Source organism: Gobius niger, assembly GCF_951799975.1.
Source record: "Gobius niger genome assembly, chromosome: 14".
NCBI classification, from domain to species: Eukaryota; Metazoa; Chordata; class Actinopteri; order Gobiiformes; family Gobiidae; genus Gobius; species Gobius niger.
Genome location: NC_136865.1, coordinates 24,792,836 through 24,814,809, shown reverse-complemented (window position 1 = coordinate 24,814,809; position 21,974 = coordinate 24,792,836). Strand labels below are relative to the sequence as shown.

The following is a 21,974-nucleotide window of genomic DNA, read 5'->3' as shown; positions in this document are numbered from 1 at the left end:
AGTTACAAATGTGAGGACCCGATTGGTACAGCTAAGGACCTCTTAAATCAGAAGAATTAATCAATTACATGCAAATATAAAGGCTGCACAAGTCTGTAAACCTTCATAGAGACACTAAACAGAAGTTAGGATAGAAAAGCAGGTTTTATTTTGGGGAGAAAAATCATGATAACTGTATATGTTGCTGGTACAATGGACAGTCAATAGAAAAATGATCACATTGAGAGGTTCAGTGTAAACCCGGATCTGTAAACTACATCGGCTCAATGTCAATGTTCCCTCTGCTTTTTTTCCTCCCTCCGTCTGTGAGTCCAGCTCTGATCCTGGTCCAAGTCCAAGTCCGGGAGCAGCTCTGGACTCAATTTGCTGAAACACAAGGAGGAGAGAGGAGGGAAGCGTATACTTTAGTAAAGAGTCAACAACATGTCAGGTCTGTAACGAGCATCGATGGGCTTTAGAAGACGCCGCATCACAGTGAAGCTGTACAGTCACATCAAACCCACTTTGGTTCCGGAAGTAAAAGAACGATGAAAGCTAATCAGCTACGCGGTAACTCATGGCCATAGAACATGTAATTTACAAATAAGCTGCATAGACTGAAAAGCTACAAATGCAGTATTGTTATTTTGAATGAAAAACAGTGTCTCTGTGGCAAAATAAAGGTCATTTTCCCATTTCTACTCCTTTCTACCCCTGTATGACTATAATCTCAAATCATGCAATCGTGTTAGCCTCTGTCATACCTCCAGCTCCATTATTAAAATACTATATACACAATTTTAGAATAGGGTTAGGTTGACAGTGACACTGATTTTGATCTTTCAGTTTAATCTCTTAAAAGGAATAGGCCACCTTTTTACACACTGACATATGTTCTTACCTTAGCTTACGGCGTTAGCATTTAGCCTCTCCTCCGCTATAGCTCCAAACGAGGTGAAGACAGAAGCTACCGAGCTCTTCCAAAGTTTCCCTTTTGAAATATGGTTACGTGAAGTGCTACACTATGAAGTATAATTACACAAAATTAAACAATGTGGATTGTCTAAGCGGATAAAAAGGGGAACTATATTGTAAGGCGTAATAATACCAGGAGTAGTTCCACATCCACACAGTAAAGTGAGGATATTACTGCTCGGATGTCGAACTACTCCTATTATTACGCCTTACAATATAGTTCACCTTTTTATCTGCTTAGAAAATCCACATTGTTTAATTTTGTGTAACTATACTTTGATCGTGCCACACTTCACGTAACATTATTTAAATAGGGAAAACGTGGAAGAGCTTGGCAACTTCTATCTTCACCTCGTTTGGAGCTATAGAGGAGAGGAGGAGAGGCTAAATGCTAACACCGTCTGTGCTGTGTTTATGTGGCTGAGGGCACGCGTGAAGACCAGACAGGTACAAATGAACTCGTCTAAGGTAAGAACACAATATGTAAAAACGGTGGCCTATTCCTTTAAAAAGGACCCAAATAAGGCACAACAACTTATTACTGCAAAATTATGTGACACAATAGCCATGTTGCAAGAAGAAGCCGAAATATGTTGCAAAAATAGATGGAAAAACAAACTGCTCATTTTTGCTTACATTCTTTGCAACATACTGTGCTGAAAATAGTCATCAAATATCACAATTGTTCTCACATCTTGCCGCTCTGAACCAATGTGGCTATTTTTTTTTTTTCAAGCAATATAAGAACAAGGGCATATCTTTCCAGATTGTGATCATTTGTAAAATGAAATGCGTCAAGTCCTGAGGGAATAAACTTGTTAGGAAATTCTGCATGTAACTGCCTCGTTGAGCCGAATGCAATGTCGAGATTCGCCTGGCGGGACTTGCTGAACAGCTGTTACTGTTTTGATGTCTTTAGCCTCTAGAGACGTACAGCACATTGGTATTCACAGACACCCCACACACAGAGGCACAGTCTGCACCAGGTGACTACAACAGCATCACCAAACACAGGGAGGCGAACTTTAAAAGATAAACATGCTGATAATTAGATAATATACTAAATGACTTTTAAAGCCTTGTGGACACCCCGTGTAGAGGCACAGAGATTTTTCCCCACACAAATGTATAGATCTACAATATGCTTGAGGAGGACCAAAAACATGTGTTCCACTACTAGAAAATAATGAGGTACATTGCCTTTAACAAGACTGATGTTTTGTAAGCATCTGGATGATTGAGAATCTACATTGTTTTACTCAACCATACAAAGTAAAGTAATCCAGTCAAAGCTCTCTGTGCCCTGATTTTCTCTAACTACAATTCAAACACAAAGGATTGATAGAATTAAAATGATACAATATGCAAAAATAAAAAAGCATCTCCAAACATTTGGCTGTTTGGCTCGGGCTTACTTCATTTGCAAGAACAGAACACTTTGTCTTCTGTGGATATGACTAAGAACTAAGAACAGACTAATTAATATTTGCATTTCACTAAAACAGCAAAGGGAAAATGAAAAGCCTCCACAGAATGTTCTCAATTACATTGTTTTTGCAAAACGAAAGCTTCATTCTATCCTTGACGCTTCGACAACCAAAACAAGCACACAAACTTCCTGTCAAACCCTGGATTTCAAACACAGAGTACAGAGAGAGGAACGAGGAAAAATGTAAGAGGTCCTCAGGGAGCGGCGTCAAGAAACAAGTCAGGAAACTCCGCAACAAAAGAGCTACAAGCTACAAGAACACGCTTTGATGTGAGGGACATTGCGTAAACCGTGACAACATCTGTAACTTGGAAAAAAAAGACTTAAGCGTCTCAAGAAATCGCTAAGGGAAAAGAAAAGCGGGGTTGCAGGTATCTTTGAAGTGCATTTCTAGGATTTGTAGCAGCAGGATGGATACATTTGAGGCGGGAGAGATGACGCACTGAATGTTCAATGGACTGTTTTTGTTTAGACATGGCTGTTTGAGAAATATGGACCAAATAATCACCACTGCCCAAGACTACAGCTGTTTTAATACTAATGTGAAACATACTACACTTTTATATGTAATTGTGGCTCATGTAGGGCTGTCAAGATAATTACTACATCGACTTGTCGTTCAATAAATAACACAAATTTATACATTTTTGGCGTCAATATTAATCATCTCTACATTTATTTTAGGATATGATGCACTTTACGATCATTTTAAAGCTTTAGGAGTGGCTTTAGAGACAATATCGTTTATCGCGATATTTTCCTGCCTTAAATGAATTCAACTTCAAATGTTTTTGGTGATGAGCCCAATGTTACAGAGATAACATCGGGCTCAAAATGACTTGTCTACACAGATGTTCTTTAGATCTTTGCCAATTCCCTAGCCTCATCTTGACAAAGTTATGGACTGGGCAGAGTTCATTTTTAGCGATTAGATACTCCAAACTCGTATACGACTTTTACGACTCATTTCTGACATCGTAATACTTCACAGGGAGAAGTTTTAAACCACACTGCAAACCTTTCAGGAAGCAATACGATCACGGCAATCTAATCAACAACAAAAACGGTCTCTTTTTAACTAATTGGTCTGCTTTTTCAATAGATTCAAAGAGGCATCTTCGGGAACGCTCACAAAGGCTCACCTTCGAAGCTGCCAGAGAGGGAAAAGAACTACTCTAACTACTCCACCACTAATTTAACAAATGCTGAATTATAGACGCATTTTCTACCAAATAAAGTTACAGAGACACGGAGAAGGACAAAGTGGTTGAACAGCCTTGATTTGTACATATTACGGGGAATTAAGTTTCATAATACAAGCACCTATAGCCCCATTTCGACAGGACCACACCGGAACGGACCGGAGCGGTTTTGAAGGTGTTTCCAATGCCAAAAGTGAACTGCTCCGCTCCCAAAGGGGGGTCCAAACCGCTCCAGTCCCAGACCACTTCAGCCAATTTAATTTAATCAGTTTGATTGCATATTCAAAGTTTGTAAGGCTCTATCATGACTGGATCACAGAAAATATAAGCATTTTTTGCCATCCCTACTCATAGCCTATGTATATTTATGTCAGTGATCTACTGGTCAAGTTTTCAAGTTTGATTGGCAGAGTTTTCCCATACATTGTTTCTTATTGCCCAAATAAGAGGAGCGAGGCCTCGTATCTCCCTCTTTTATTTTTGAATTCACTGTCGAACTAAAACGAATAGGTTTACTCGTTTTGGGCATTTTTGTGATTATTCTTTTTTTCAATAATTGTTCCTCTGGCACTTGAAAACTGTGCCCCTGCCCCTCCTAATGGCCACATGTAGCAGATACAAAGGTGTTTTGATGCAGGACTAAAGCTCAGTGATATCAGGCATATGAATGTCCTTGGCCACTCCCATAACGACCCAGACCCCTTTGTCCTAAAGATACTTGAAACACAAACTTGCAGGCGCTCCCCCTCCCCAAATGAACCGGTCTCAAGTGAACTGAACTGGTCTAGTGCTGTCGAAATGGAGTCCAAAACAGTCTAAAACCATGTGTGCACTGCCACCACTAGGCTAAAGGGTAAATGGATGTTGAATTTTCTTTTGGAAGTCTCTGTAAAAATAGAACTCCACGTCATGAGCACACAGTTCACATCCAGCGAAGGAGGAAGCGGAAGTGAAGGCTTTCTGTGTTACATCCACAAAGCAGCAGTGCCAGTACTTTGAGATGTCAGATTTGACGTCTAGTGGAAAATCTGCCGTCTCTAAACATCTTATTTTGACTTGACTTAGTCCTAACAAACTAAATTCCATTACTAGCAAGGAAAAAAAAGGGCGCTTTAACTCTTGCGTAATCTTCAACATTGACAAGAGAAAAAAGAGTAACGATTTAAATGAAGGACACTTGGTCTTTACAGGCAGCTGCGCGCGAGTCTGTGGCGGTTGTGAAGGCTGCGATGATGGACGCCAACACCACGCTGGGTTTCTGAGCGGCGTCGATGGCTGTGTGAAGGCCGCGGGTCTGGTAATACTGCACCAGGGGAACCGTCTGTCTGTGATAGGCCTCCAGACGAGAGCGCAGCGTGGTCTCATTGTCATCGCTGCGGCGCATCAGAGGCTCACCCGTCACCTGCGAAAACACAAAGGAAGATGCAATTTACCCACATTGTAATTTGGATGGTTGCATTTAGCAAAGCACAAAGGCTGTACTTATTTGGGACAAAGTGCAAAGAACAAAAACTGGTCTTTATGGCGTCTTGTGCACAATTTTGTTAGCCAAGAATTTAAGTTTCACCCTCAAACAGGTTCTGAAACGAAATGTGATTCATGTAATATGTTAGTATAGAATAGAATAGAAAAAAACTATTGTCTATCATACAGTGATGGCAGAAATTTGCCTTTGGTTTGCTCACACATTCATGTTCTCATCAAATATAATAAAAGACATAATACATTAAAATACACTATAAAATCACTTATTGACAAAGGCTTGTTGGAGCCGATACGCGTGGACGAAACCAGCAATATGTTTAAAAGATTTTATAGTTACAATAGGCTATATGCACAGTTTCCCCACGTGACGTCTTCCTGGACAGTCAGCCAGACGCAGCACTTCCCGTCGCTGGTCGTTTACGTTCACAATTAGCAGATTCCCACACAAAAATAGCGATAGCTCAGGATCTGGTTAAGGACAACGAGTTACTGATGGACAGTCACAGCAACGTATTACAAACATCATGTTCGCTGTGAATCCAGCACCCAAAGGAAACGCCAGCTGTCGTAAGGTAGGAGCTTTTATCTTAGAGCTAAAGGCTAGTGTTGAAAAATGATAATATAACATGTAAACAAGTAAATATTATTTAAACTACTAACAGGACGATTCTTTTTTGCGCAGGCTCGTTCAAAACTTTGCGCTAGTTTTATTTTTTATTTTGTTAGCCGCGTTAGCTTCAAGACAAAAACATCCACCGTTATGAACACGGAGTTTCCTCCAGTGAAGTCGTTGCGTCTCACGTAATATTTTTTAACCTGCTCCAGCCACATCCGAACTTTTACTCGCTGTCCTTTACCAAATCTTAAGCTATTGCTTCATTTCTGTGGGACCTGCTAATTTTTAATGGGAAGAGATGACAGACAGGAAGGACAGCCTCTGGCTGACTGTCCAGGCGGAAATCACGTGGGGTCACTGTGCATATAGCCCATTACAGCCCAGCACAATAAAGGCTTTTTAAATGTAAAGAGAGTAATGATGTGGGAGGATGAGAGTTCTTTTGACACAATAAAATCGGTTCATTGCAGACACAGCAGCAGATTCACCTCAAAGGGAAAGGGAATGGACTTAGCTGAGCGACATTAGGGGTTACAACAACTTATTCAGCTCCAGTAGTTCATATTTTAATCTTTTCTCAATTGTTAAGATACCTGTACTTAAAAGCTCGTTTCAAATCACTTGGCACATATTAAAGCAGTACTAAGTAACTCTTCCCCCTAGAGGCCATAAGCGCAACTGCAGGTGTCGTAGCAAGTTACGATTTTTTTTAACTTATTAATTGTCTTGGAGAGTAAATGCTACGCCGACAGGAAAGGCGAAGGGAGAGAAGGTTACTGTGCATCCAATCCAAAGGAAATATTTTTTTTCACTCAAACTTTGCTGTAAATACTGTTTACTGTGACGCTAGCCCGCAGTTAGCTTTGGCCATTAGCATGTTAGCTTCTTCCATTAGTGTGTATTGCTTTCTCCGGACCGGTGGCAGTCAAGTTGCAAACATGGTTTTCTGGTCAGAGACACCAGGGGGAGATGAAAGACCCTCCAATCATCCCTTAAACACTTGTATTACCCCCACAGGGACTACGAAAAGGATTTATTAAGGGAAACACGTTACTTAGTTCTGCTTTAAACGAAAATCTAGTTGCAACTGCAAAACCGTTTTAAAAAAACTGTTTTAAAATTAAAACAGTACTAAGTAACTCTTAACCCTACAGGCCATAAGCGCCACTGCAGGTGTCGTAGCAAGTGGCGTTTTTTTGCTCATCAATTGTCCGTGAGAGTAAATACTACACTGATAGAAAAGACAAAGGGAAAGAGGAATATTGTACATCCAATTACAAAAATGTTTTCACTAAAACTTGGCTGTAAATACTTAGCATAGTATAATACATAGCTTTGCCCGTTAGCCTGGTAACTTCCTCTTTGTGACTCTATTAGGGTGTATTGGGCCTGCGACCCGGTGGCAGTCAAATTGCAATTGTGGTTTTAAAGCCAGAGACACCAGGGGGAGATGAAAGACCCTCCAATCATCCCATTAAGACTTGTCTTACCCCCAGAGGGACTACAAAAAGGATTTATTAAGGTAAACAAGTTACTTAGTTCTGCTTTAAACTAAAATTAGGAATTGTTTAACTAAAACTGAACCATTATACATTTATAAGTTCACGGCACTGCTGAGTTTCCAAAAATGTGTTGATCTCAGTCAGATTAAGACTAAAGTGATGTTGTGATATATTGTGGCTTCTTGCGATACGGATAATGCATCACAACTAATATCGCGCTACAATATTATTTGCAATATATTGTGCAGCCCTAGCTTTGGTGTGAATTTAAGCTTGACGACAATAAATACTTCCTGGATGAACCCACTGTTTTGATAGTTTTCTGCATTATAAAGCGGCATTTGATGAAGTGCACAGATTTCTTTTTCCATTTACTCCTGTTGTCACCACACCAGCACTGACATCAGCGAATTACACAAGACAACAGATTTTCTTGACAAAACATGCACTGTGCCTCTGACTCATTCTAAAAATCGTAATCTCGTCATGAACAAAGAACAGTTCATGAGCTCTACCTTCTGTCTTTAGTTTCACAGGATGGATTTTCATTTGTTTGTAACTAAATCATGAGAACCTGAGCCCTTCCTTATCAATGACCACAGTCTGTAAATAAAGGATCCATTAAAAACCAGGTCAGGACAAGTTTCTGGTCTCATTCAACAACTTCATTGTTAAACAGTGACTTGATCGGAGTCACTTTCCCCACGAAGGCACCAGCTGCTCCTTCACGGTCATCACAACTACTGACAAACACTACACAAAAATAATAATCCTACAGACAAAGAATAAAACCATTTATAAAACTCAACAAGGTCCCACTCTGCTTAACAACAACTTGTTTACCAAAGATAAGGTGAGATTGTGATCATACCATCTGTCCCATTATACAATTTCCCGAACACGACTACAGCATGTGGATGTTTTGACTAAATGAAATGAAGAGGTTTCAAACAGCCACAATTAACACCTTACATTTTGTTCACATTAACCTTTGCACTGATCCAGTTTTACTAAACATAAGGCTAGATCAGTAGTTTTCAGCAAGCAAACAAACTGGGGAACTCTTCTGTGGAAAAACAGTTTTCCACATAGAGCTTACTTCATTACAGACTACACTCCCCTAAATCCTAAAGAGTCTGTGCTGGATTTAACCAGAGCTAAATGTGAACGTCTTCATTGCAGTGTTTACAAGACTGGCCATTAATGACGTAAACTAGCGACTAACGGCTCTAGTGATTCTTAAGCTGCTTTTTGGGTCTTAATTCATCTGCAAAACTAACTCGGTGACTAAAATGTACTCAGAAAATGCAAATAGAGGAGATACAGCATGTCCATATTGAGCGAAATTTATCTGCAGCAATAATTAAAATGCTGTAGGCTACTTGTTAAGCTGTATAAACAGACAAGAAAATCCACACAAAGCTGTAGTAAGTATCTGCCTTGAATAAAATAATATGGCATATATTCAATTCTGATTTAGTTTCTTCTCTTAAAAGGAAATGGAAATGAGTAAATTTATATATCGCCTTCAGACATGGTCACACAGCGCTTTACATTAGACCAGGGGTGTCAAACCTACAGCCCGTGGGCCTGAGATGATTTAATCCGGCCCCTGCCCTGTAGAGCATAAATTCCAGAGTGTGTAAAATAATAAGTAGTCTAGCCCATTCCTGTGCGGAGTTATGAATTTTTAAATAATGACCAGAATGCTCTTTCTATAGCTGGCAGTAAATTTGAACAAAAGGAAAGAGTTCCACACGTGTCCAGCAGAGGGCACTGACATATGAGCTCAGGATATGAACAAAACATTATATAGCCACATGGTAAATGGACAGTCTGCCCCAGGGCGGCTGTAGCTTCAATAACAGCATACCCCCACCGAGTGTGGAATGAATGAATAATGACGACTATGTAGTACTTTGAGGAACTTGTGACACAGTCTAGTAAAGTGCAATAAAAGTATAAGCCGTTGTTATTAATGAAGCTACAGTTAAGTTAGGGCTTTGACCAAATCACAGCTTATTATTATTAATTTATTGGAAAACATTTCTCTATTATATGTGGCCTGCGACCCGCTATGGGAGCTGAATTTCGGCCCGCGACCCAAAATGAGTTTGACACCCCTGCACTAGACAATTGTACATTCACTCCATACTCGGTGTTCAGTTTCCCCTGGCGGAGACTGATAAATGTTGTCACAACTGCACACATCTGCGCCAACGCTCCCTCTGACATCACCATACATTCACACACACATCCTTCATACAATTGCATATAGTAAAGTAAATTCTGTATTTTCCAGACTATAAGTGATATAAGTGATGAGACTAATACGTGATTTATTTGTCCTTTTATTTAAATTCAAATATCTAATTTCACATGCCTCTAGAGGGCACTGCAGGCTAATCGAGCAGCAGAAGGAAAGTTTGGCGTGAGCGAGAAGCAGAGGTTACTTGAGAAGAAAACAATGCAAAGCTAATCACGGGCTAAAAGCTCGATGGCCACCGCGAGATGAACGAGTTTGCAAATGAGAGCTTGAAAAACGTGCTGTTGGGAGTGTTTTTTTCCCCAACGTGCCCAGGTCGTTGCCATGGCGACTGTTCAGAAGTGACGGCGAGGTTTAAGATTTCAATGGATTTAGTGATTTGGAGTGAGATGGAGAGTTTGGCATGTTCTTTATGCTATAGTTAACTGAACTGTTTATGTGACGTTAACATACCAGACACCTATTTAGTTATTGCTTAAGATGCTCCCTGTAGCTAACCGTTAGCATACCGTACGCCTATTCAGCCTGTTTTTTTCTTCATTAGGCAAAAGTCTGTCTATAAGCAGTCTATACTTTAAAAAGTATGTTAAAGAAAATGCTTTGTACTCGTATCGGTATTCAGTATCTGCAAGTATCGGTTTCAGATAAAGTGGTATCGGAGCATCCCAAATAACGGCCCAAACATTGCACCCAAACCTCAATTCAGGAGGAAATTAAATTGAGCCTTTCTGGCTTTAAATCATCGGCAGATTATTGAGGTGACGTCATGTGAGTTATATTGGGTATTTATGTCTTTGCTCTTATTTTTTAAGCATCTTTAACTAAAGCTGGATAAGTAAATTTCATATTATTTCAAAACATGCATCATTAAGATTGCAGGATAGAAAGGGAGTAGGCGATTGGAACAAAAGCTCAACAGGACATGCTGCTGTAAAGCGTTCACATGGTCAGCATCTTGTTACAGCTGAGATGCTATCACTTTCAGGCTCCAAATGGTTTCGCTGGAATGCCATAAACAGGAAATGATGCATACTGAGATTTTGAACATACTCCATGTTTATTTAAGCAAGTCCAACCACGCAACTAACTTACGGTATGTCCACACCAGACTTATTGCATTATGTTTTAGCTGTATTTTTTTCCAACACTGTCAGACATTTTTTATTTCCCAGGAGCGGTGACAATAAACCACAGCTTATCTTAAATCCACAGTAATGAATTTGAAAGCTTTGCGTCACATTGGACTTTCAAAAACTGCTCCATCTTTTTGCCTTGGCTGTCCGTAATTTTGCATCCCACTGCGTCAGTCGTCCAAAATAGATTCAGGTTCATGCGCAATTTTCAGCCCAGCAGCGGCCGGAGGTGGGTGGCCGCTTCAAAATGGTTTGATATTGAAAAGTACTTACGTCATCCTTCATGGGCTCTTTGGGGGGGTTGAACTCCTCGTGGTAGGAGCGGCCGCTGGGTTGATGGATCAGTCTGATGAAACGATAATAGAGTAGTTAAGAGGCTGAGGACAAGGGCAGAAAATGACATAAGGAAACGGCAGAGGACAAAACGGATTCAGAATGACTCATTAATGTCCTGTTCGCATCCCACGCAATGTCCTTGTTCCTTTTAGGCTTCACGCTGCCGACACAAACGTATTAAATGAAACCTGGCCCGGTGGAGTGTTTTTTGATGTGGAGAGAGCGCTTTCCGCGAACTCCTCAAATAGTTTATTGTGAAGTGGATTCAAAGCAGCCTGTGTTTCACAGAGAACCAACACCTTCATTTGAAGAAAAACAAAAAACAAAACAAAAAATGGTGGGAGCTACAGTCTCAGCAACAAGAACTGACAACATACACATACGCCTGGCACATAAAAAATACATTTTTTTTGTATCTAAGAATTCATTAGTATGATGTCAATAAAATAAAAATAACAAGGAAGTGGTGATATTATTTTTTGATAAGAAGTGACACAGATGAGCAGAGAGAGACTAGATGATGGGACAGTAAAAAAAGGACAGTTTTAAAAGGAATAGGCCACCGTTTTTACATACTGAGATATGTTCTTACCTGAGCTTAGACAAGGTCATTTCTACCTGTCTGGTCTTTACGCGTGCCCTCAGTCACGTAAACGAGCCTTTAGCCTCTCCTCCTCTCCCCTTTAGCTCCAAACGAGGAAGATAGAAGCTACCAAGCTCTTCCATGTTCTCCCCTATTTAAATATGGTTGCATGAAGTGTTACACAATAAAGTGCAGTTACACAAAATTAAACAATGTGGATTTTCTAAGTGGATAAAAATGGGAACTATATTGTAAGGCGTAATAATACCAGGAGTACTTTGACATCCGCACAGTAATATCCTCACTTTACTGTGCGGACTCAGAAGTAAATCCACATTGTTTAATTTAGTGAAACTACCGTATTTAAATAGGGAAAACGTGGAAGAGCTTGGTAGCTTTTATCTTCACCTCGTTTGGAGCTATAGAGGAGAGGAGGAGAGGCTAAATGCTAACTCTGTGCTGTGTTTACGTGACTGAGGGCACGCGTGAAGACCAGACAGGTACAAATGAACTCGTCTAAGGTAAGAACATATCTCAGTATGTAAAAACGGTGGCCTATTCCTTTAAAATACAATTCATTATTTGATCTATATTTATACACTTGCATTTTGATTAGAGTTAATACATTTTGGACAGAACTGTGAACTGTTACATTGATTTCTCATCACAAAATAAAGTGCAAATATATACCCAATTATCGGTAGCCTGGAAATTATCGGTTTATCGGTATCAGCTAAAAATTCCATTATCGTGCATCACTAGTTTTAGGTTTAGTTAATTAGCAGTGATGGGGTAAAGGCGCTTCAGAGCTTGTATGTTTGAAACTTCTATTGCACATGTCAATTTGATGCTTCAGTCCTGTTCATGAGAAGTCGCAATAATTCAGTTTGTCCACAAGATGTCAGCGTCCAAACGGATTAAAGCAGCTCTGAAGCTTCTAAATCTTTTACAAGACTTTTGATGGGAAAGCCTTTAAGCCTCACACGGCTTCACTTCCCCCATCACTAAAAATCAGCACTCGCCGTCAACTCATTCTGCAGTGCATCAGCTGCAAACCTGTGTTGTAACTACGTTGATCGCATTGTCTCTGAAAATAAATAAATCCGAGTACCTGCCACAGATCCTTCGCACCAACAGAGAATCATCGACAGAAAACTCAATCACAGAGTCCAGCTTCTCCTGCCTCTTGTCCAAAAGGTCATCGAGCTGCAGACAGAGATACAGTCAGCCATTCATATACATTATAAACTGATTAATACAGTACATTCCTATATTTGAGGAGTATTAAGCCGGACTCATACGGACACATGACTGATTGTATAATGCATACGGAAAGCCAGACTGACCATCTCGGCCTGTTTCACTGTCCGGGGGAATCCGTCCAATAGGAATCCTTTGCTGCAGGGGGGCGTGTCCAAGTTCTTCTCAATCAGCTCCACCACCATCGCGTCACTCACCTACAGACACAGAAACAAACAAATGAAACTAGTCTTCAACCGTAACTTTCTATAGGATTTGACTGACACAAATGTATGTTGCTGTATGTGACTCCTGGCTGCAAATTAAATTACACCATGGTGGATAAAAAAAGCTGAAATGAACATTGTACTTTGAGCAAGATCTCATATAAAAAGGGTCAATAAAGAGTGATTAAACTTTGCACTGGTGAGATGAATAAATGAGCCAACCCTTTCACTTTGACGTAGGAGAGAATTACATACAACAATACAGCAAATTTAAACAGTATTTTATCCACATCACAGATAAACAATGATTTTGCATTGCTTGCATTTGTGCTTTTTAGATCACTCTTAGTTCTCAAAAAGCTGCTTATCATGTCACGCTGCGTCTTCACAGTGGTTCACACACTGAGACTTTGCAGAAATTCAGAAGTGTTACCAGTTTGCCGGCGTCCATTGTTTCTTTGAGTCTTTTGCCGAGTTCGGAGCCGGAAGCCACCATGGCCCGCAGCATGTCCCCCGTGGCCAAGTGACAGACGCAGTACTTCTCCGCCAGACGAGGGGCCTGCAAAGACAAACGACTCCATCAACAAAAAAAAGAAACAGATGTGGAGAGAAGACGAACTTTTAATACTTTGGCACCAAGCGCTAGGTCAGTTTATTTGAACAAAAATAAGCTCTTTGTTAGTCATATCTAAAGTAATTCCAGACAAACCATTTGGTTGTAACCTTAGGCCATTCTACATGTAAATTCCATGTCTCGCTTGTCATTTGGGACAAGCTGAAACATGTTTTTGTTCCAAGTAAGCCTTGATTTTCTAAACTCACTGCTTTATATAACTGTAGGCATTAGACAAATTCAAAAGGTATACCGGTTATATAACTGTAGGCATTGCAAAGGTATATGCCCATACAGGGCTCAAGACTAACTTTTATTTTAGTAGCGCTGGCGCTACCAACTTTTTCATTTGGTCGCACAGACAATATTTTGGTCGCAGACTCGAGACACAATATCAAAATTCACGATTTTAATAAATAAAAACAAGGACAGTTATAAACATGTTCGAAATAACTTATAATTGATCACTATGATTAAAATAGTGTTAAAACTTTTTAAAATAATAGTGATTTTATATAGTTTTATTATATATATTTTTTGCATTGTTCTGCTTTAATTTTGTGTTTTCAATCCATTATTATTCATCTTCCTTGACAATTGCTTGTCTCTTTCTTTCCAAATCTGCAATATCACTGTCACTTGCAGGATATTCACTTATAAAATTATGTATTACTGCCAATTAAGACCGTATTAATCACAGGCAAAAAGTACCTGTTTTAGCCTAAAGCCTAAATAAAATACAGGAGCTGAATCTGCTGCGGCTGAGGGGGAGGGCGGGTCATAACAGCAGCCGTTAGCTCTCCGTTAGCTTTATGTTAGCTTTACGTTAGCTCTCCGTTAGCTTTACGTTAGCTCTCTATTAGCTTTATATTTGCGCTCTGAAACAAGCTTTTTCTGACCGCGAGGAGATCAGAGCGAGCTCAGGTAGGAACATAAACCGCTAAACTCTTTCTGCTCCTGTCTCCTCCTCTCGTGCGCGTGCTTCTCTCTGACCTGCGCTCGTGAGCTCGCCGCTCGGCTGCAGCGCTACCGCCCCAAAAGGCGAACATAAAAGTGAAAATAGATACTTCTTTGGGGGAATAAGCTGTCGGAAAGTGCGTATTGGCAGAACATAATAGAAGGTTAATTCATGTCGGGACACGTGGCTTCTGTTGCTGTCTGTATTTCACCTGTCCCTCGGACAAACAGGGAGAGCGGGACACTTGCCTGGACAAAACGTTTAGCCTAAACTACCAGCTGACTTCTTCAATAATAGTGAAAGCTTGGGTGGTGCGTGCGTGCGTGCGTGTTTGTGCAGTGTGTGTGTGTGTTCTCAGAGAAGTGCTCTGGAGACGCTGTTTGTAACGTTATTTGCAGCACTCCTCATAAAGCCTATTAGACTTTCTTTATTTTTTTTGCTCGCACAGGTGCTACCACTTATTTTTTTTACTCGCACATTCTCTAAAAATAGTCGCATATGCGAGCATTTTGGTCGCAGTCTAGAACCCTGCCATAGAATATTATGAATCGTATATTTGAGCTAAATAATCAAGAATGGTCCGTTTTACACAGCGCCTCCAACTTACTATACACTCAAAGCCTTGGGTCAAAACTATTGAAATAAATATTACAAACATCCTCTAGCTAGGGTATTTTCCTGTGTGGTGCATGTGACAAAACACATTCAGCAGCTTAGTTTTGTTAAAAGGTATAGCGGAGGATGTTCTATTTCCGGGTGGATCATCAAGACGATTGGTCCTCCTAATTGTCAATCATTCTGGTGATATGCCTACGTAAGGCCGTCGGGCGTGCTCGCCCCTTGTTAATTTCTGCGCATGCGCACTTTCAGGCCTATGTGAGTTATGCTGTTAGCCATTCATTGCTGCTGCAGAACGCACCGAGTCGTTTGAAAATGGCAGAGGGTCGCAAGAGAAAAAGTGTCTTCGAAGTGTATGAGAAGAAGAGAAAGGCTTCAGAAGAGAGAAACAAGACCAGAGTATTTTTGGGAGATTCTTCCTCCTCGGAGGCAGGTAGAGCGTTTAAAAAGTGGAGAGGGCGGTTCTTTCCTAAAATTCGGGAAAATCCTCCTGTATACCTTTAAGTGACCTGTTACAAACACACAACATGCAAAGCCTACAGGAAGGATTTCAACATTATAGGCATTTGTAATGATTTATCAGACTGGATAATGCAACTTTGAATAAAACACGGAAAACTTTTATTTGCAAGTGTAATAATTTAAATAAATACCACACCTGCATGAACTTTTACCCACAGTGCTGCTCTGGTGCGTTTTAACTGTACAATAGAAGTGGTCCAACAACTTTTTTCAGGAACAGAAAGATAAACCTAAAGCTTTGACACTGAGAATTATTATTTGTTTTGTTTACAATGTGCCATAGTGATAAACTATTATCAACGTCTGCAATCAATAGCCATGTAATAGTAATTTATTAAGAAAAGATTGTGCACTTTTCCAAGCCACGAGATTAAGAAACAGTCTGGTGGTCTATTCAGGGGGAAAATGGAAACCAATGGTGCCTGCTTTGTCGGACTGATTTATTTTTTCATAACCCAAGGTAATCTCTAAAAAAAAAGACAAGCAACCAAACCCATGAAACTGTGGAGCTACAAAGATTTATGTGTGAGGACTAGAGAAGGTGAAATAAACACAAGGCTGATAAAATGTTGGGATAACTTGCAAGGCTTTGGCTGCTTGTCAATAGTTTTGTTCAGACTCTCTCATGTGACTTTGCAAGGGAAATGGAGTAAACTGATGCAAGAAAGTAAATGACAACATAGTGACAGTAGCATTTCCACAGTCGCTTGCTTAAAATATCTTTGTCTACACTTCATGTACTACAAACAAGCTGGTGTAATACTGAAAATCATAGTTGCTAGACAGAATTTATGTTGAAGAAGAAGAAAAAAAAAGAGGCTTAAAAAAATAAAGAAAAGAAAATGAAACATTTTTAGAGATTAGGTTAATCTCTGACTAGATTAACGAAACTGCTTTCACATTGACATAGTGAACTGAGCCAAAAAGATCAACAGATGTGATAATAAATATTCCAAAGAGCAACCATAATTACATCAAACAGCACCACTTTTATTGATGCCATTTATGCTAATGTAACTGAAAATAGAAAAAATATATATATAAATAATGTATAGCACACAATTATTATTTCAAAACCCATGCAAACCATTCAATAACGTTCCGAGTCAACTATGCATCAAATGAATGACTTTGTGTCAAAATACGAACACCCTCCAACAATTTGTACGCAAAACACGGTCCCAGATGCAAAATATTGTCTTTTGCGAAAGTGCTGTAGTGAGTTGAAACAGCTGTGAAGAGTTAGCATTAGCATTAGCGGCTAAAATGACCATGCCGTAACCTACAGCCAGACGAAGCTAATGCTACCAGCCGAAGCTAACGTCTCACCTGGGTGCCTTTGCCTGCTCCCGGGGGTCCCAGCAGGATGGCACGGATGCCCTCTTTCACATCGGACACTGCCTCCTTGAGCTGCACGCTTGGGGCCATGTCTGGAGCGGGACAACGACGGGGTACAAACTTTTGACGAAGTCTGTCCGAGCGATGGACCGACAGAAGAGAAGCTGACAGGAAAGAAGCGAGACGATACCCCGCCCCTCGCACTGAAATACTGGGATTTAATTGGCTAAAAGTAAGATCAATCAAAAAAACAGGAGATTTGATTGGCTGACGCTCGTGAATTGTGTCGAATTGTTTTTAAGGGTGTACAGTACAATTTACAATTTAAAGTGAACACAGCTGAATACGTGTTCAAAAATATTTTTTTAATGCACTTTTGAAATCCAGAATGACAAAGGTAAGACTTTCAATTCTATCTGTTTAAACCATTGCACTTTAATCATTTTGTCCATTGCCTGATTTGTATATTTGAAATATCCCATCGACATCCGATTATCCTCTTTACCCTTATAACACGTGTTGTAATTGTGTTTCTTATCTCTAAATTGTTTAATGATTCTACTATACTAATATGTCTATGCCTTCTAGCACTATGTTATATTTAGCACTCAATACATATACATTACATTACAATATAGATGTTGCAGTCAACAAAATGTAAGAATTTTTATGTATTTAACTATGATAGTTCATTTATAACAAAAATCTAGGTAAACAAAGAACATAGACTACATAGATACATTTTTTTTGTATTGAACAAAACAAACACTAGGCTATTTATTTGCATAAAGCATGTTTAAAAAAAGGAGGGAGGAAAACAGGATTTGCATTTTTATCAATGTTTAAAAATAGTAAAATTAGTCATTGCATTTTGAGGAACTAGACACCAAACCTCTTTTGACAGGAAGTTAATTTGCAGCTTATCATCTGTCACGGCTCACTCTGTAAAGAGACTCCGGACATTAAGCACTGTCCAAGAAATGTCTGGAGATGTGCTCTACTCCGATGTGAAGTTTGTGAAGAAGGGAAAAGGTTAGTCTACATGTAAAGTTACTGTTGCTGCTAGGTCACTGAGTATATAGCTAAGAAAAGCCGCCTAACCTGGATTTTATTGTAACTTTTATGTGTTTGTTTCAGGGCCCAGTTCTTCAAATCTGGAGGATGTGACCTACTCTGAGGTCAGGACTCCAAAAACCACAAGTGAGTTTAACTAGCCCACTAAAACGATTTAAACTACCGGGAGTTGTTTGTATTATTATAGCCTAGGATGGTAAAACAAGAAGTATTACAGCAGAAGTTGGACCACAGAGCAACTGTACCCTTTATGCAGTTGTCGCAAACCCATAAGCAGAACTTGTGAACTTCAGATAAAATAAAATAGCTTTTGCTTCTTTCTTTGCAAAAACAGATACAGCAAGTTCCAAAAGTCAATGTATGCTTACAGGACCAGATACTTGATACCAGATACTTAAATTATTTTGTTAATGGAAGCTACACAACTTTACTTATCACCGCAGGAGAGAGGAGGAAGATGGTTGGATGATACAGTATTATTAGTAGAGTATTTGTTTTTGCAAATGAACTCTTTATATATGGTTGAGAACTGCATTGGTGCATTAGATTAAACTGCAGCAAACAGGGGGGTTAAATTTTCACAACTATTGTGCATTTGGGCAAGACGCTTCTACATTGTTGTAAAGGGCGATGAGGACAGGCATAAAACAAATCAACCAAATCTGTGACTGCATTTATGTAGGAAAACTGCTCAAGAAATATTAACATGTTAGTGTTATTTTTAATCAGTAGTGGAGTCACAAAGTAAAAAGTACACATTATAGGCGCTTTTACTTTACTTTAGCACATTTTATTCTTCACTACATTTTAGAGCCTGCATCAGAACTTTCTACTCCACTACATTTTTAAATTGGGTTAAAAGTAAAAGTATATTATTGTCAAAGTGATCTCTCTGAACTGGTTTAGTCGGTTTTAGACTTGGTTTTGGGGCATATTCCTTTAGACCGTGATTAGATCTGGTTTAGACCTAGTTTAGTCCGGGTTTAGACCTGGTTTCCTGTTTTTGACCTGAGTTAGTGGTTTACTCATTAAGTTTTAATCCTATTGCAACTCAAATTTACTTTACAATTTTTTCAAGCTAGTCCAGTTGATTGAATTTTGAATCATCTAAATGGCTGGCTGCTACTTATAATCCTGTGTAGATTATAATATAATGATTAATTTCATTTTATTGTAAACAAAAAAAAGTGTTTCAGCATTTATTTAATGCTGTATTTCTTCATCCAAACTGCTGATCAATAGTTGCTTTAGACAAAGGCCTGCAATCCACTGAAGATGGTCTCGCAACCCACTTTTGTTTGCAGAACGCACCAGTTAAGAACCACTGGATACCCACAGCTGCCTTCAGAAAGACTGGAAAAAATTATGGCAATAATCTGCAGCTCTTTAACTGAAATATCACAAAAGTATGAAGTAGTAGAATACAGACAAAACAGGAAAAATCATGAAATTTTTTTACTATTTTGTGGCCGAAAATAGATTTCTAAAGCGGAACATAAAGTGTGCAAATCTGTTTTTTGTAACTTAGGCAATATTGAGTTGAGTAAGAGAACACCAAAGGAACTGCTTAATAAAGAGGGATTTAAGATAAAATGACTCTTTTATTATTCAGAAAGTAAACATATGTACACTTCTGATATTGAGCGCAGTGAAATGGGGTTTTTGCTTTCAGATGGAGGGTACTGATAAGTGTGAAAGGAAGTATGCTGTTAATATCCTGTATATAAAAAGCTGAAAAAAACACTTCTTCACTTCTTGTCTTTGTATCAGAGGTTAATTCCCCACAGGACGATGACGTTACCTACTCCATGGTCACTATCGCGCCGGCACAGAGGAAAGCAGGAGGTGAGTACCATCACTGGTTTAGTAGGAAGTACTGAAGCATTAGGCAGTGTTAGGAAGTGAACCCCACCCTTAGGGGATATTGGTGCAAGTCCCCTGGTACAGCATGCATCTGACAACTCATGCGTTCAAGTGTTTTTTTTTGTTTGTTTTTTTGCAGAGACAGAGAGGCAGGAGGAAGCCACTCACTCCGAAGTCCAAACAGGTGAGAATCTCTGCAGACAAAATGGATTCAGACACTACTTCTAAAATTGGTCATTTTCATCGAAATGAGACATCGAAAAAACTTAAATAGAGTTGGGTTGGACTGACTGTAAAAGCGAAAAGAGAAGAACATGTTAAAGGAAAGAAGGAAGTGGCATCAGACATATGACGCATGACTCTTCACAGAATATTATTACTTCAGCCCCTCACACTTACTGTATCTCATCTTCAGTCTGTTTCTGCCCACGCTAAGTGACTCTTGTCTCAAGAAGGTCTCGGTTTGGTGACTGGATTACATGGGATGTTTCTGTGTGGAATTAGTTCCCGTGTCTGGATGAATGTATCTTACTGCCAAGTCAAGACCAAACCTAGCTCATGATGTAAAAATTGGTCACTCCCTGCCGTAGACCTATTTCCACGACGGAAGGATGTGTCAAATGCAGAGCTAAATGCAAATGTCTTCCCAAGACAATATTAAACATCTGCTTGAAGAGTGAGCATGGCTGAAATTGTCCAATTCTGCTCTGAAAATAAAACCGGGACCTCCATGTCCACAGCCACAATGACTGCAGATTACCAAAACATAGCCCAGCCTTTACACAGAAAGCCTTCTCATTCAAAGACTTTAAAGCAGGGGTGCCCAAACTTTTTGTCTCCGTGGGCCAAAATGAACCAGTGCCAGTGGATCGCAGGCCAAAAATGGCGAGGTCAAACGTGAAACACATATAACTGCAAATAATAATAGTTACTTTATTTTGCTTTTGGTATATATGCATTTGAGTCTACCTACGCAAATGCACAATGCTACATTAAAACAAATGTTAACTATGGCAAAATCCTAGTTTTAGATGAACAAAATCAACAATTGTAGTAATATAGTACAAAACGTAAACAACACAGTTTTACAGTAGCCTACCTACAGTGACTCATTCATTTGTTAACTCAAAGAAAATGATCATTTTGAAAGAGTCAGTTCAGCAAAAGTTATTTTATAAGTACGTACCTTTGTTGATGTCAACAACCTACAATAAAAGTTGGAAAACTGGGAAAGTTGATGCTACGCCGCTTTGTGATTGATTAACACCAAGACACAACAACCGTGTTTCCTTAAAGGAGCTATACCTGATTGTACAAAGAAACAGTATGTAAAGTTTTTTTTGGATACATTTTACCATATACTAAAGGACAAAACAAATTTTATTTCAATAACAGAAAATTTAAAAATCAAGCATGGCTCCTGTAACTTTGTGAAAGGAGTGAAACAGCGCCCCCAATTTGACGCTGGTGGCCAAAAAGTGTACTGCATTCATATTTACCATTGCGAACGAATGGGAGAGAGTTGGTATTAACCAGATGCGGGCAAAAGTAGGTCACCCTCTGACGGGCCAACGAAATAGTCCGCATTTTGGGCACCCCTGCTTTAAAGAATGCTTAAACTTTCCTGACATTAAGAACTTCCCTCGCAATGTGAGTGCTATTTGAAACTCACCACTGATAACTATGTGGTAAAATATTAGTGATATTTTATTCTGATAATTGTACCAGATTGTGTATAGAGTGATTGGTTGATGTTGTGTGTTTATTTGAGTGGTTAAATACATTTTATATTGTATTTTTTTAATAGTAATTCACATTCATTTACACATTATCCCTGCTGAAATGATAATAAACTAAACTCAATCGGATAGCTGAACAGTGGTGCCAACTATCTGTGTTCTTTTACAAAGTGTTAGAGTTCAATCAGGATTTTTTTTTTCTTCTCTCCCAGGTTCC

The 21,974-nt window shown here is 39.4% G+C and overlaps 1 protein-coding gene across 2 annotated transcripts; it reads right to left on the bottom strand.

Moving 5' to 3' along the window:
• Positions 1-125: 125 nt before the first annotated feature.
• ak2 (adenylate kinase 2) lies at positions 126-17,251 on the bottom strand (the record flags this gene model as incomplete). Of its 2 annotated transcripts, XM_079571052.1 has the most annotated exons (7): positions 17,073-17,251; positions 13,466-13,591; positions 12,913-13,023; positions 12,678-12,772; positions 10,921-10,993; positions 4,834-5,047; positions 126-366 (listed from the first exon to the last, which is right to left on the bottom strand). In XM_079571052.1, exons 1-7 carry the CDS (start codon positions 17,169-17,171, stop codon positions 359-361), a joined length of 726 nt encoding a protein of 241 aa, XP_079427178.1. In that variant the 5' UTR covers positions 17,172-17,251. The 2 variants fall into 2 exon arrangements, with proteins under 2 accessions (XP_079427178.1, XP_079427177.1); XM_079571051.1 differs by lacking the exon at positions 126-366 and having other exon boundaries at positions 4,808-5,047.
• Between the last annotated feature and the right edge of the window lie 4,723 nt (positions 17,252-21,974).